The following is a 12567-nucleotide window of genomic DNA, read 5'->3' as shown; positions in this document are numbered from 1 at the left end:
GCCACAGAGATGGATAGCGGAGGGGAACACAAAGGGAACTGGCATGCTCTGGCCATTTACATTTCCCTTGTTGCTAGAGACCTCTGTATCTGTGACCTAGGGGTCATGCTGCGGAACCAGGGCACAGTGGGTTCCAGACCACCCTGGGGGAGCTTAGGCGAAAGGGGGAGGGCAGAGCTGCAAAGGTGGGGGCTACTGAGGGTAGCTGACTGGGTGGGTTTGAGCGCGCGCTCCTGCAGCCTGAGGCCGGGGTGGAAAGGGGAATCTGGCGGGAAGGAGAAAACGCCCCCACCCCCCTCCCCACCCCCCACGCCCTGCAGCCCGCACACCCGCGGAATCGCATGCGCACTGGGGACCTGGTGGACAGGGCTTTTGTTGGGAGAGCGGGCGGGCTGAAGGGGTCGGCGCATGCGCAGGCTGCCCAGCCGCGGGGGGTGTGCAGAGAAAAGGGGCGGGGTGGTCGGAGCTGCTGTGCTGGCAGCAGCAGGCGAGGGCGCGGCTGCGGGGTTCCTGGTGCTGAGGAGCGACGCCATTGGAGCCCCAGGGAAGGTAAGGATCCAGCCCGAGACAGGACCTGGAGCGGGCGAGTGGACCCCTGCATGCTGCGCCACTCCTCCCGGGACAACGCACTCCACCCCCCTGCAACGCTCCCCCCGCCCCCCCTCCCGGAGCTGAGCAGAACCCAAGCACTCAAAACCCGAACAAGAACCACGTTAGACCCGCGGTTTAGATAGGAGCCCCATCCTCCCCATCTTCGGACCCAAGCTCCGGGGATCCGAGCCCTGGTGACACTGGATCCCACGGCTGGACCCGTGTGTTCAGGCTGAGCTGCGTTAGAAACAGGCCCCATCCCCACCCAACCACTCCAGATCACTCCCTTCCCTGGCGTTGCAATCCTGCATTTGGAGACCCCCAGCTTCTAATTGGAACCTCACCTAGTCCTAGCCGCCCTCCCTGCCCCCCGCCCCCTGCCCCCCGCCCCCCATCCCCCATCTGCCCCTAGCTTTCCTGTGTGAGCCCTACCTGACCTGACCAGAATCCCTCGAATCCCTCCCATCACTCCCCCTCCCATCCAGACCTCGCCAAAGGGTCCCTGGGATTCAGAGCTTTCCGTGGTCCCCATGTATCCGAGCCCTCACACCTCTTCGGCTCCCCCTTCATCCTGGCTCCCTGCTCCAGCTCTTAAATTCAGGCCCTTTGTTTCTCCTTCTATCAATGCATCCATCATCCCCTTTGGGGTTTCTTCAGACCAAAGCCCGCTGGTCCACCCCTCCATTCAAATCTAGCCACCTGGATGGGGAACCTGCCTGGACCTCAACTCCCCTTTTAATGCGGAGGGGTGTGTGTGGCGGGGGGCGGGGGGGGGGGGGCGAGGGGGCGGGGGGGGGGGTAGGAGGAGATCTCCTTGGACCTCCTCTATCCCTCTCTTAGGGCTCTGTCTCTGACAGAATGGACCCCAACAGATTTCACCCCCACCCCTTCTGCCCAGTAAGGGGATGATGGCTGCCCGTCCCCCTCCCCCCACCTCCTGAGAAATCCCACCTCCTGAGAAATCCCACCTCCTGAGAAACCCCGCCTCCGCTGGGTCCCTCCTCCTCCCTCTGAAGAGGCCTCCCCCTCCCTCTCAGGCTGAGCTCTCTTCTTGGGACCCAGCATGGCTGAGGGAAGCTCCCCCATGGAATCAGAATGCTGCAACGTTGAAGACATGGAAGACGGTCTTGAAGAAGTTAGGGAGTACGAGATGTTTGACGGAAATGAGTATGAAGAATTTGGTGCTTTCGGAGGCTATGGCACCTTCACCAGCTTTGACATTCATCTCCTCCGAGCCTTTGGGAGCTTGGGTACAAGCCTGCGTGTCTTGGCGGTGAGGCCCCTTCTTGGCCACCTGCTAGCCTGCTAGACTGCTAGACTGCTAGACTGGGAGGGGGATTGTATGCAGAGGGGAGTGGATGGAGGGGAGGGTTGATGGGGAAGGACTACCTAGCACTCTAGAGGAAACCTTCCCTTTCCTGCTGGGAGAAAGGGGGTGGGGGTGGGGGTCTTGGGGGGTGGGGTGGGGGTGGGGGCTGCCTGGCTGGCTGCCTGGCTAGCTGCCTGGAGGAGGCTGGCCAGCACAGGGAAGCATGATGTGCAAGGGTGCAAAGTTGTCTGCCTTCCCCTACCCCTCGCTCTGGCCTTGCAGAATGAGCCCTGGGAACTGGACCACCCTATGCTGGCCCGGACTCTGGTGGATGCGTTCCGAGCGGATCCAGAACCAGCTCCCAATGAGGAGGAGGATCAGTCTGGCAATGCAGGCCGAGGTGACTCCAACCGTGCTGCTCGGACGGCTGCCCGGGCTGCTGCCCGGGCTGCTGCTGCTGCCGCCCGTGCCCTCTACAATCAGGTGGTCACTAGCCGCCCGATGACCACAGATCAGGCCTCCAGAGAAGATACCCAGCCCATGGCATCTTCTCCGCACAGCTCCCAGATGCCAGGCAACAGTGAGATGGCTGCCTCAGGGGCGCCAGCAACCTCCTCACAGCCCCAGCCAGCCTCCCAGGCCCGGGAGGCTGCTTCTTCTCGGGCTCCATGTGCCAGTGAGGTGGATGCCACCCAGCCCAAGAAAGCCTTTCTGGGTCAGAATGATGGCTTTGATTTCACCCAGCCGGCAGGTGTCAGTGGCATAGCCTTCCCCCGCCCCAAGAGACCCGCCCCGGCTCCAGAGCCTGCCCCAGAGGGCCCCAGTGCTCAGGCAGCATCTGCTGGGGAGGGGGCAGCCACCAGGCCCAAGACCGCCAAGTCTGGGAAGGCTCTCGCTAAGACTCGGTGGGTGGAGCCTCAGAATGTTGTGGCAGCAGCTGCTGCCAAGGCCAAGATGGCCACAAGCGCCCCTGAGCCTGAGGGTGCAGCTGCCACTGCTCAGAACCGCGATGAGCCCTGGGCCAGGATGGGAGGCAAGAGAACAAAGAAGGTGAGATCTCCCTGCCCTCTCCAAGCCCCAATGGTCCCCTCCTCCCCTCCCCTCCCCTTCCCTCCCCTCCTCTCCTCTTCCCTCCCCTCCTCTCCTCTCCCCTCCCCTCCTCTCCCCTCCCCTTCCCCTGCCCTCCTCTCCCCTCCCCTTCCCCTGCCCTCTTCTTCTCTCAACGTGTCCGAGTTTCTACAACACAAGTGTGCTAGCATGTCTTTTCTCCACGTAGTCCCTACCCTCCGGCCTGGAGGTAGAAGAGGTTGGCTCGGTGCCTGGCACTTAGTGAGCCCTCTGCACATGTCACCACCCGCTGTTCCTACTACTCTTATATCCAAGTACCTGCCCTGGAAAAGATGTTGCCAGGGGCTTGGGCACAGTAAGCTTGGTAGCCCCGGGTCTCTCTTCTCCCCAATGCTACAGTCCAAGCACCTGGATGATGAGTATGAGAGCAGCGAGGAGGAGAGAGAGCCCCCTGTGGTCCCACCGACCTGGAGAGCATCGCAGCCCCCATTGACAGTGCGGGCTCAGATGGCCCCACGGGCTCAGATGGGCCCTCGGCCCCCGATGGCCCTGAGGCCCCAGGTGCCCTCGAGGCACATACTGTGCTTGCCACCCCGCAACGTGGCCCTTCTGCAAGACAGGGTAAGGAGTCTGCCCTTCCCCCTCCCCCACCCCTCCCCCTGCCTTGCTGGCCAGTTCGTTGAGCTCACCCGTGCCTTCACCTCTCCTTCTCCAGGCAAATAAGTTGGTGAAATACCTGATGATTAAGGACTACAAGAAGATCCCCATCAAGCGCTCAGGTGGACAACTGTGCCCCATCCCTGAGCTCTGCCCTCTCTCCTCTCCCAGTCCTCCCCAGTGCCCCACCCACCCCCCATCAGATGCTCCCAATTATCAGGCCTTGGCCGATGGGTCCTGACTGTGCCCCCCCTCAGCAGGGCTGACCGAGGGGCTGCAGCTCTGTGGCCTTCTGCTCAGCCCAGATGCTTTCCCTCCCCCTCCCCTCCTGCAGACATGATGAAGGACGTCATTCGAGAATATGACGAGCACTTCCCTGAGATCATTGAGCGGGCAACATACACCCTGGAAAAGGTGGGCAGGGTGGGGGGTGGGGACAGCTCTGTGGGACAAGAGAGGCAGGGAAGCCTTGCATCCTGTAGCCTTTAGAGGCCCAGTGTCAGTCCTGCCTGGCTTCTCCACCTGGGAGCTCCCACCGCATACTTCCCCCCCCCTCGTGCTCTCGGGGGGGTCTCTTGTCTCCTGAAGTGGGTCCCGTTGCCTCGGCCAGTGCCAGAGCTCCCCACAGGCCAGTGTCTCTGCGTCCTCTCTTCTTTCGTCCTCCCCCAGGACTTTGGGTTCCCTGCCTAGGAGATGTTCTGACGGGAATGGAGTGATTGCCTGCAGGACACCCGGCATGGATTTCTCACCTCACATTCTTGCGTTCTCCCCGTGCAGAAGTTCGGGATCCACCTGAAGGAGATCGACAAGGAAGAACATCTGTACATTCTCACCTGCACGCGGGATTCTTCAGCTCGCCTCCTGGGAAAGTGAGAAAGGGCAGGAGGGTTGTGGCCTTCCCAGGTGGTGCCTCCCCCTCCTCTCAGAGAAACAGGAAGACAGGGCCAGAGGGCCTAGCACAGTGCCCACCCACACGGCGTGGTACCAAGTGATTGCCAGATGGGCGAAGCCTTGTTGCACTCAGGGTCCCCAACCCCGACGCCCCCCCCCCCCCCACCTTCGCTCCAAGAAAGCAGGCTTCTCACTGCTTTCCTCTTCATGCTAAGTGCCTGGCCTGGGCTTGGCGGAGCGGTTGGTCCTGGGGAAGTTTTCCTGTGCGGTGCAGGTCCCCTGGGCAAAGGGCAGGGAAGGTGTGGATGAGCCTCTGGACACACCTCTGGCAAAGCGTTTGCTCCCCCTGCCTAGCCCCATCCTTGGCAGAATCCCGGGAGGGGGTGTTAGCCATCCGCATTGGATGGATGGAGCGGTGCGGCCTCAAGCGGAGGGATGAGTTGTCTGGATCAGGTAGCAAGCCATGGGCAGAGTGGGAAGAACTAACTGCCCTGTCGTGGAGCAACCTGGGAGAGGCTGGTTGGGTGAGCTGGGTGTGTAGTCTCTTGGGCCAATGGCTGCTGGACAGGATCCCTCTTTCTACACCTTTAGGACCAAGGACACTCCCAGGCTGAGTCTCCTCCTGGTGATTCTCGGAGTCATCTTCATGAATGGCAACCGTGTCAGCGAGGGTGAGTTGCCGGACCCGCAGCTGGGGGGCTGCCCCCTGTCTCACCTTCGTGTTCTAAATTCTTGTACCTCATCTGCCCTGGCAGCTGTCCTCTGGGAGGCACTACGCAAGATGGGACTGCGCCCTGGGTATGATCGGACTCCCTGGGCTCTCGCTGCCCCTCAGCGTTGTCCTTGGGCCCAGGAAGCCCCAGGATCCCACCAGCCCGATGGTCTGGTGCAGGGGAGTGGGCGTCCTCGACCAGGCAGAGCGCACAGGGTCTCTCACCAGGGTGCATGGCGAAATGGTCCTGAACTCTGGGCCCCCTCTCTGCTCCATGTCCCCTCTCTGTCCCCCAGAGGGGATCTAAGACAAAGCACCAGAATCCGGGGCTCCTTCAAACCCCTATGTAGGCCATTGCTGCAAGACAAGTGGCCGTCAGACCCCTGCATGCCCAGGCCTCACGGGCCAGGAAGCTCTCAGTCCTGGTAGGGAGTGCTCCTGCCCACATCGGGCACTGCCACCGGCTCTAGTCATGGACTCTCTCCTTGCCCTCAGGGTGAGGCACCCATTCCTTGGCGATCTGAAGAAGCTCATTACAAACGACTTTGTGAGGCAGAAGTAAGTACTGACCGAGTTAGAGTTATCTCCCTCTGTCTCACACTGGCGCCTTCCTGGTGTGTGAGTCTGGCTGAGGAAGCCACTCCCTGTCCTGGCTATTCACTCTAGAGGGATGGGGTCTCTGGGGCGAGAGTGGGTGGGGGTATGTGAGTGCCCGGTGGGGGGGTGGTTTAGAATTCCGGGGCGTTCTTGGGGAGAGGGGGCACAGGTGGCCTGAGAACACGGTGAGGGGTATGTTCCAACCACCACACCACTCAGCACCTGCCCTCACAGGCTGTGGGACAATAGCCCCTGCTTTCCATCCCAGCAACCTGGGGCTTCAGAGTGGAAGTCGGAGCCGGGGAAACACGTGTGCACTCACACAGGTGCACTAGCACACGTGCGCGCGTACACGGGGTCCGGAGTGCGTAACGGAGTACGCTGCTCTTGCTGGACTGTTTGTTTCTGGCCCTCACAGTCCTTTTCCGTGGTGGACTGTCCCAAGGCTCAGCCGGGCCACGGACGAGACGCTGCTGTGGCGGGGTGTGCTCAGAGCAAGGTGCCTGAAGAAATGGCTCCTCTGTTTACAACACACCCAACAGGAACTGGGGTCACTGTGACAAGGGGCACAAAACGTGTGGCCTTTCTATGCACAAGCACCCTACATGTGTCCCCCTCCCCCGCCCACACACCTCCCCGTGTGGTTGCTGGGCAGGAGCCATGCACAGCCCAGGGCTTTGAAGGCATCGGTGTTGGAGGCAGAAACCCTGGCAGTGAGCTCAGGAGCGGGGTGCCAGTTGGAGGGCCAGGGCAATCACGGACTCTGAGCTGCAGCCTCGGGGCTGGGAAGGGGCCACCTGGGAGCCATTAGTGCAACAGCCCACCTGCCTGGCTGGCTGGAGGCAAAAGGTGATTGTTGTCCTCTCCACTGAGGTACCTGGAATACAAGAAGGTCCCCAACAGCAGCCCACCCGAGTATGAGTTCTTCTGGGGCCTGCGGGCCCGCTACGAGACCAGCAAGATGAGGGTGCTGAGATTCATCGCCCAGGTAACGGACGGAGAGCCGCTGCTGGGGGGCCAGGCCCAGGGGCCGGCCCTTCCCACGCCTTGTCTGATTCTGGGTCACGGGCTCCTTGTGCGTGCGGCCTGTCTGTCCACTGAGGGCACTGGGGCTCAGAAGGGTTCCTTGGCGACTTGCCCAGGTTTGCAGACGTAGTACGTGCGAGGGATGGGGCGAAATCCCAGGTCTGGTCCAGAGTCGGGCAGCCCGAGTCCCGTGGTCTTTATGTTTACTGTGACGACCAACAGTGCACAGGGGCGTGAGTGTAGGGCGGGAAGCAGGCGCTCAGTGAGCGCGGGGTCGCGCGCGCGGTTAGGATGGCTGCTGTTTTTCCACCGCAGTATCAGAACCGAGACCCCCGGGACTGGAAGGCTCACTTCCTGGAGGCTGTGGATGATGCCTTCAAGACCATGGATGCGGATATGGCCGAGGAGCATGCCAGGGCCCAGATGAGGGCCCGGATGAACATCGGGGATGAAGCTCTGATTGGACGGTGGAGCTGGGACGACGTACAGGTGGAGCTCCTGACCTGGGATGAGGACGGAGATTTTGGCGACGCCTGGGCCAGGATCCCCTTTGCTTTCTGGGCCAGATACCATCAGTACATTCTGAATAGCAACCGTGCCAACAGGAGAACCACTTGGAGAGCTGGCGTCAGCAGTGGCAACATTGGTGCGGCCAACGCCAGCCTCATAGATGGCCCTAGCACCAGCTCCACCATCCGGAGCAGAAATGCCGCCAGAACCACTGCCAACTTCTTCTCCTGGATCCAGTAAGGTTTTCGGACCATAAAGGAGACGCCGGAGGGTGGGCCGAGGAGGGGCCGTGGGGAGTCAGCGGGAGGCCTGGCGTGGGGAGGGGGGGAACCACGGGAGTGCGGACGGAACCTTGTTTGTTCTTTACGTCCCTCCCTGTTTCACCTGTATTTCTGCTTCTCTTGTCGCTTTTGTGTCCTGTGTTCACAGGCAACGCTGATGACCTGCAGCAACCACCCAGCCAGAGTGCCTCCTCAGACCCCGTGTTCACTCCTCAGACCCCGTGTTCACATAGCACTCTAGGCAGCCTCTGCCTGCCCATCGAAGATGGCATGCAAAACGAAGCTCTCTTTGCCCTCCTGCTTTCACTGTGTGCTGTTGTCGTGCTGTCGTGTTTTTGGTATCGGTGTCACATTAAAGATGCAAAATGAAATGGCTCGTTTCCTGTGCACATGCTGCTCTGCGTGGCCCACGGTCGGCTCTCAGGGATGGGGGTGGGGGCGGGCTCCACTCTGCCTAAGAGGCAAGCAGGGCACTGGGAGATGCGGAGGAGTCTGTGAGTGCGGAGACCATGAGTTTCCAGAGGCTTTGGTCCACACAGTTTCGGGATCATCTCCACGGTGCAGCGCCAGTTAGACGCCAACGGGGGAGAGCAGGGGAAGGGATGGGGCGGAGGCTATGGGTTGGTGCCACAGTTCCTCTCCCCGAGGGGCAGGGTGCACAGTCACCCAGAAGGACCTACCTCCCGGTCCCAGCCGTTGGAGGACCCACCTTGCGGTCCCCACCTCTGGAGGTGCCGGCTCAGAACCCTTCCCTCATCACCCACCCAAGTTCAGGACCTACCTCATCCCTCAGACGCACCCTTCGGGACGACAATGACAGAGGCTTCAAGGTGATATTCTCTCCCGGCCAGCAGGTAGAAGGAGGGCCATTGCTACTGAGGGGAGCTTTAATGAAAACTCAGCTGCCAGCTGCCAGGGACCTGGAGAACCCATTGCCTGTGGCCCTGACCTGAGGCTTCTTTGGGGCCCTGGAGTCCTTCAATGGGAGCAGCGCTGTCCCAGTGAGGCCACGGCCAGGCCTCGGTCCTGGTGAATCCAAGGCCTGGGTGATTCCCATGGAGGTGGTGTGCCTGGTTCTGCAGTCCCTCCAGTGGACCACAGTGAGGGCAGAGACCCAGAGGGTCCCTGGGAAGGGCTCAGGGGTGGTCAGGGACAGCGGCGGAGCTCCCTCAGGTCCACACATTGGCAGGAACAGGACCCCAGGTTGAGTGGAGGGACGGACTAGTGAAAGGGCCCCTGTCCCCATTGCCTCTTTTCCCTGAGAAGAGGCTCTCCTGTTTCTGCCAGGACTGACCTAGACCCCACTACAGGATTTCGGTTGGTGGGGGGGGGGGGCAGTAGAAAATGCCAACATGGGTCCCCTTGCTTAAATATTATTAAGAGTTTCCAAGAGAACATTGAATTTCATGGGGAGCCCTTCTGAACACAGGGTCCTATCGCACTGCAGAGGTCCCCCCCCCCCCCCGTCCCGCTCAGGAAACGGGCTCTGTCTGCACCCCTCCCCTAAAGGCAGGCTTCAGGTAGGTTTCTGCCTTGTTGCTCAGTGTTGCCATTTCTGTCCCCCTGGCTGCTGAGTCCCTGCTTGGCCAAATAGACCCTCTGTGATTTTGTACAAATAGGAGTACTCTTCACTTTAGGTTTCCAGGTGCATGGCTGAGGTTTGAGGGTGGGGGTGAAGGATGCCTGGGGCCCCAGCCCAGCTGCGATGAATGATACCTGACATTTCTGCACCCTCGACCTGGGAAACTCCCCAGACGGTGTTGTGCACACATTAGGCACACACCTTTGCACGGATGAATGTGGGGCTCACGACAGCCACAGGTGTGAGCTTGAGCACTGTGTGCAGAGGGCACTTGAGATACGGCAGCTCATCTGGAAAGGAGGAGAAAGCAGCCATCAGAGACAGGGTGCTGGGGGGGTCCCAGGCCTGCAGGTTGACAGGACTCTCCCCTGTCCACAGCCCTTTCGCATGGTCGGCCTCCCCTGGGGCCCACTCCCCCACAGCTTGCAGGGTGGCCAGGGAGGAAGAGAGCAGAGGGGAGGCAGGAGGGCCCTGGGGAATGCACCGGACTGTGGGTCCCCCGGGATGGTCAGAATGGCCTCCAACCCCCTCCCACCCCCACCCCACCCCCAGCCCTGGTTCTTCCACAGGCTCCCCGGCCACAGAGGCCCACAATGCATCTCCCGAAGGGGTTCCTGAGACCCTACTGCACACCAGACCCTGCGATGAGGTGTGCGGGTACCTGGGCAGCCTGCACGGCTTTCCCCCCACCCAGGCCTGCGCCCTCTGACTCCTCTCACTCTTTGATGGACAAGCATTATCCCCTTGTTTCCAGTTACTGGCCATGATGCATGAAGGTCTCTCAATATCCACTTATAATTTCGTGTATGGGCCCAGGTTGCGTTTACCAGACAGCCCTGAGGTGAGCGGATGATCGGGCCCATGGCACGGATGAGGGACGCGAGAGACTCTCAGAGCAATGATTAGATGACCCAGGTTATAATCTCCTGCATCCATGGGAAAAGGCAAGATGCCAGCACTTTGTTCACCAAGCTGGGAATGAGGCTAGGGGTTGAACTTTTAGGTCCATTTCTCACTTAAATCCCTATATTGGGTTTGGATTCCCCGGGGTTCCAAAGTCCATAAATCTCCTGGCTCATCCCCTCCAGAGAGTAAGACTCTCCTCAAACCCCAGAGGGTTTGGGGAAAGTAATTTGCCCCGTTCCAGGGGGGTGAGAGGGGTCCCGGGGGCCTAAATGTTGTTTAACTCTACTTTAGAGCAATCGTGCAACTTCCCCCTAGCTTGCACGGGTACATGCCACTGCCAATCTCGCATACAGCTTGAAAGTCTGGCGAGGGGGCACATTAAAGATGTTTGCTCTGGATGATCCTCACTGCTGGATTAGGGTTAAGTGCTCTTAGGTCAGCTAAGTCATTTGTCTGCCCTCCATCTTCTAATACTTTATTAGTATGGTCTCCTCAACCATCCTTTCGGTCCCTGTGGGGTGAGGTGAGGCCTCTCACAAAAAGGATCTAGCCAGGAGAGAGGGAGGAGGAAGAGAGGGAAGGAAAAAGAATGAGAAAGATCACGTGATAGTTGTCTTAGTACAATACTCTCCAGGTCCCTCCATGCTGTCTCAAAGGGTAAGCGCTCCACGCCGAAACCGGTTTGGCTCAGTGGATAGAGCGTCGGCCTGCGGACTGAAGGGTCCCAGGTTCGATTCCGGTCAAGGGCATGTACCTTGGTTGCGGGCATGTCCCCAATAGGGGGTGTGCAGGAGGCAGCTGATCAATGTTTCTAACTCTCTATCCCTCTCCCTTCCTCTCTGTAAAAAATCAATAAAATATATTTTTTAAAAAAAGGGTAAGCGCTCCTTTTTTTTTTTTTTTTTTTTTTTTTTTTTTTTTTTTTTTTTTTTACAGCTGCATAGCATTCCATGGTGTAAATGTACCACAGCTTTTTTATCCACTCATCCACTGATGGGCACTTGGGCTGTTTCCAGATCTTGGCTATTGTACATTGTGCTGCTATAAACGTGGGGGTGCTTGTATTCTTTCTGATTGGTGTTTCTGTCCTCTTAGGATACATTCCTAGAAGTGGGATCGCTGGGTCAAATGGCAGTTCCATGTTTAATTTTTTTGAGGAAACTCCATTCTGTTTTCCATAATGGCTGCACCAGTCTGCCTTCCCACCAGCAGTGTATGGGGGTTCCCTATTCTCCACAACCTGGCCACCACAGGTTGATTTGTTGACATAGCCACCCTGACAGGTGTGAGGTGATACCGCATTGTCCTTTTAATTTGCAACTCTCTGTTGATCAGTGACTTTGAGCATTTTTTCAAATGTCTCCTGGCCTTCTATAGGTCTACTTTGGAGAAGTGTCTATTTAGGTCCTTTGCCCATTTTAATCGGATTGTTTGTCTTCCTTTTGTTGCGTTGTGTGAATTCCTTACATATTTGGGGAATTAAGGCCTGATCAGGTAAACAATGGCAAATATGCTCTCCCATACATTTTGTTGGTGGTTTCTTTTGCTGTGCAGAAGCTTTTTATTTTGAGGTAGTGCCATTTGTTTCTCTTCTCCTTAGATTCCCTTGCCCTAGGAGATGTATTGGCAAACACATTGCAATGAGAGATGTCTGAGATTTTGCTGCCTGGGGTTTCCTCTAAGATTTTTTTTGGTTTCAGGTCTCATATTCAAGTCTTTCATCCATTTTGAGTTTATTCTTGTGTGCCGTCTACATTGGTGGTCTTAGTTTCATTTTTTTGCATGTATCTGTCCAATTTCCCCATCACTCATATGTGGAATCTAACGAACAAAGTAAACTGATGAACAAAATAGATCCAGAGACATAGAATCATGGAACGGACTGAGGAATCGCAGAGGGAAGGTGGGCGTGAGTGGGTGGGTGGGTGGGGAGAGGTGAACTGGGGAACTTATATGCATATAGGCATAGCCCATGGACGCAGACAATATTGTGACGAAGGCCTGGGTGGGGCTGGTGCGGGGTCAATGGGGGAACATAGGGGCACTTCTGCAACACTTTCAACAATAGAGATAAATGCTGAAAAAGAGAATGAGGAAGACAATGGATGAAGGCCATGAAAATGGTGACCCTGAGAGACTTGATAGCAGGAACAAGGGTCCCTGACAGGAAGAGAGGACTCCTCACCCCGTTGTGGTCTACTTGTCAGTCAGATTCCAAGGCGTGGGCACCCACGTGGACTCCATGCTCACACCTTGGTCAGTGGAGGACAGGACACCATGGGTGATAGTCGCATCATGCTGCAGACAATGGAAGAGGCTGGTTGCCTTCCATGGAAAAGGGAAGACAGTTACCTAAAGAGGCGATAAAAACATGCTGGATGGCAGAAAACCAAATGCCAATGACATCCCCTTCAGTGAGCTCAGTATGGAAATTAGT

General features: G+C 58.1%; 1 protein-coding gene across 1 annotated transcript; it reads left to right on the top strand.

Annotated features, from left to right (window-relative positions):
• Positions 1-207: 207 nt before the first annotated feature.
• Positions 208-8018, top strand: LOC308239233 (melanoma-associated antigen D4-like). The gene is made up of 13 exons (XM_080651934.1): positions 208-549; positions 1629-1864; positions 2183-2950; positions 3368-3589; positions 3684-3747; positions 3960-4039; positions 4403-4494; positions 5108-5187; positions 5272-5314; positions 5724-5786; positions 6699-6813; positions 7167-7597; positions 7791-8018. The coding sequence occupies exons 2-13, from the start codon at positions 1655-1657 to the stop codon at positions 7798-7800; spliced, it is 2178 nt and encodes a 725-aa protein (XP_080508060.1). The 5' UTR covers positions 208-549; positions 1629-1654; the 3' UTR covers positions 7801-8018.
• The last annotated feature ends 4549 nt before the right edge of the window (positions 8019-12567 follow it).

This window comes from Plecotus auritus, assembly GCF_963455305.1.
Source record: "Plecotus auritus genome assembly, chromosome: X".
Classification (NCBI taxonomy): Eukaryota; Metazoa; Chordata; class Mammalia; order Chiroptera; family Vespertilionidae; genus Plecotus; species Plecotus auritus.
Note: the sequence above shows the minus strand (reverse complement) of the source record. Positions and strands in the feature narration are given on the sequence as shown.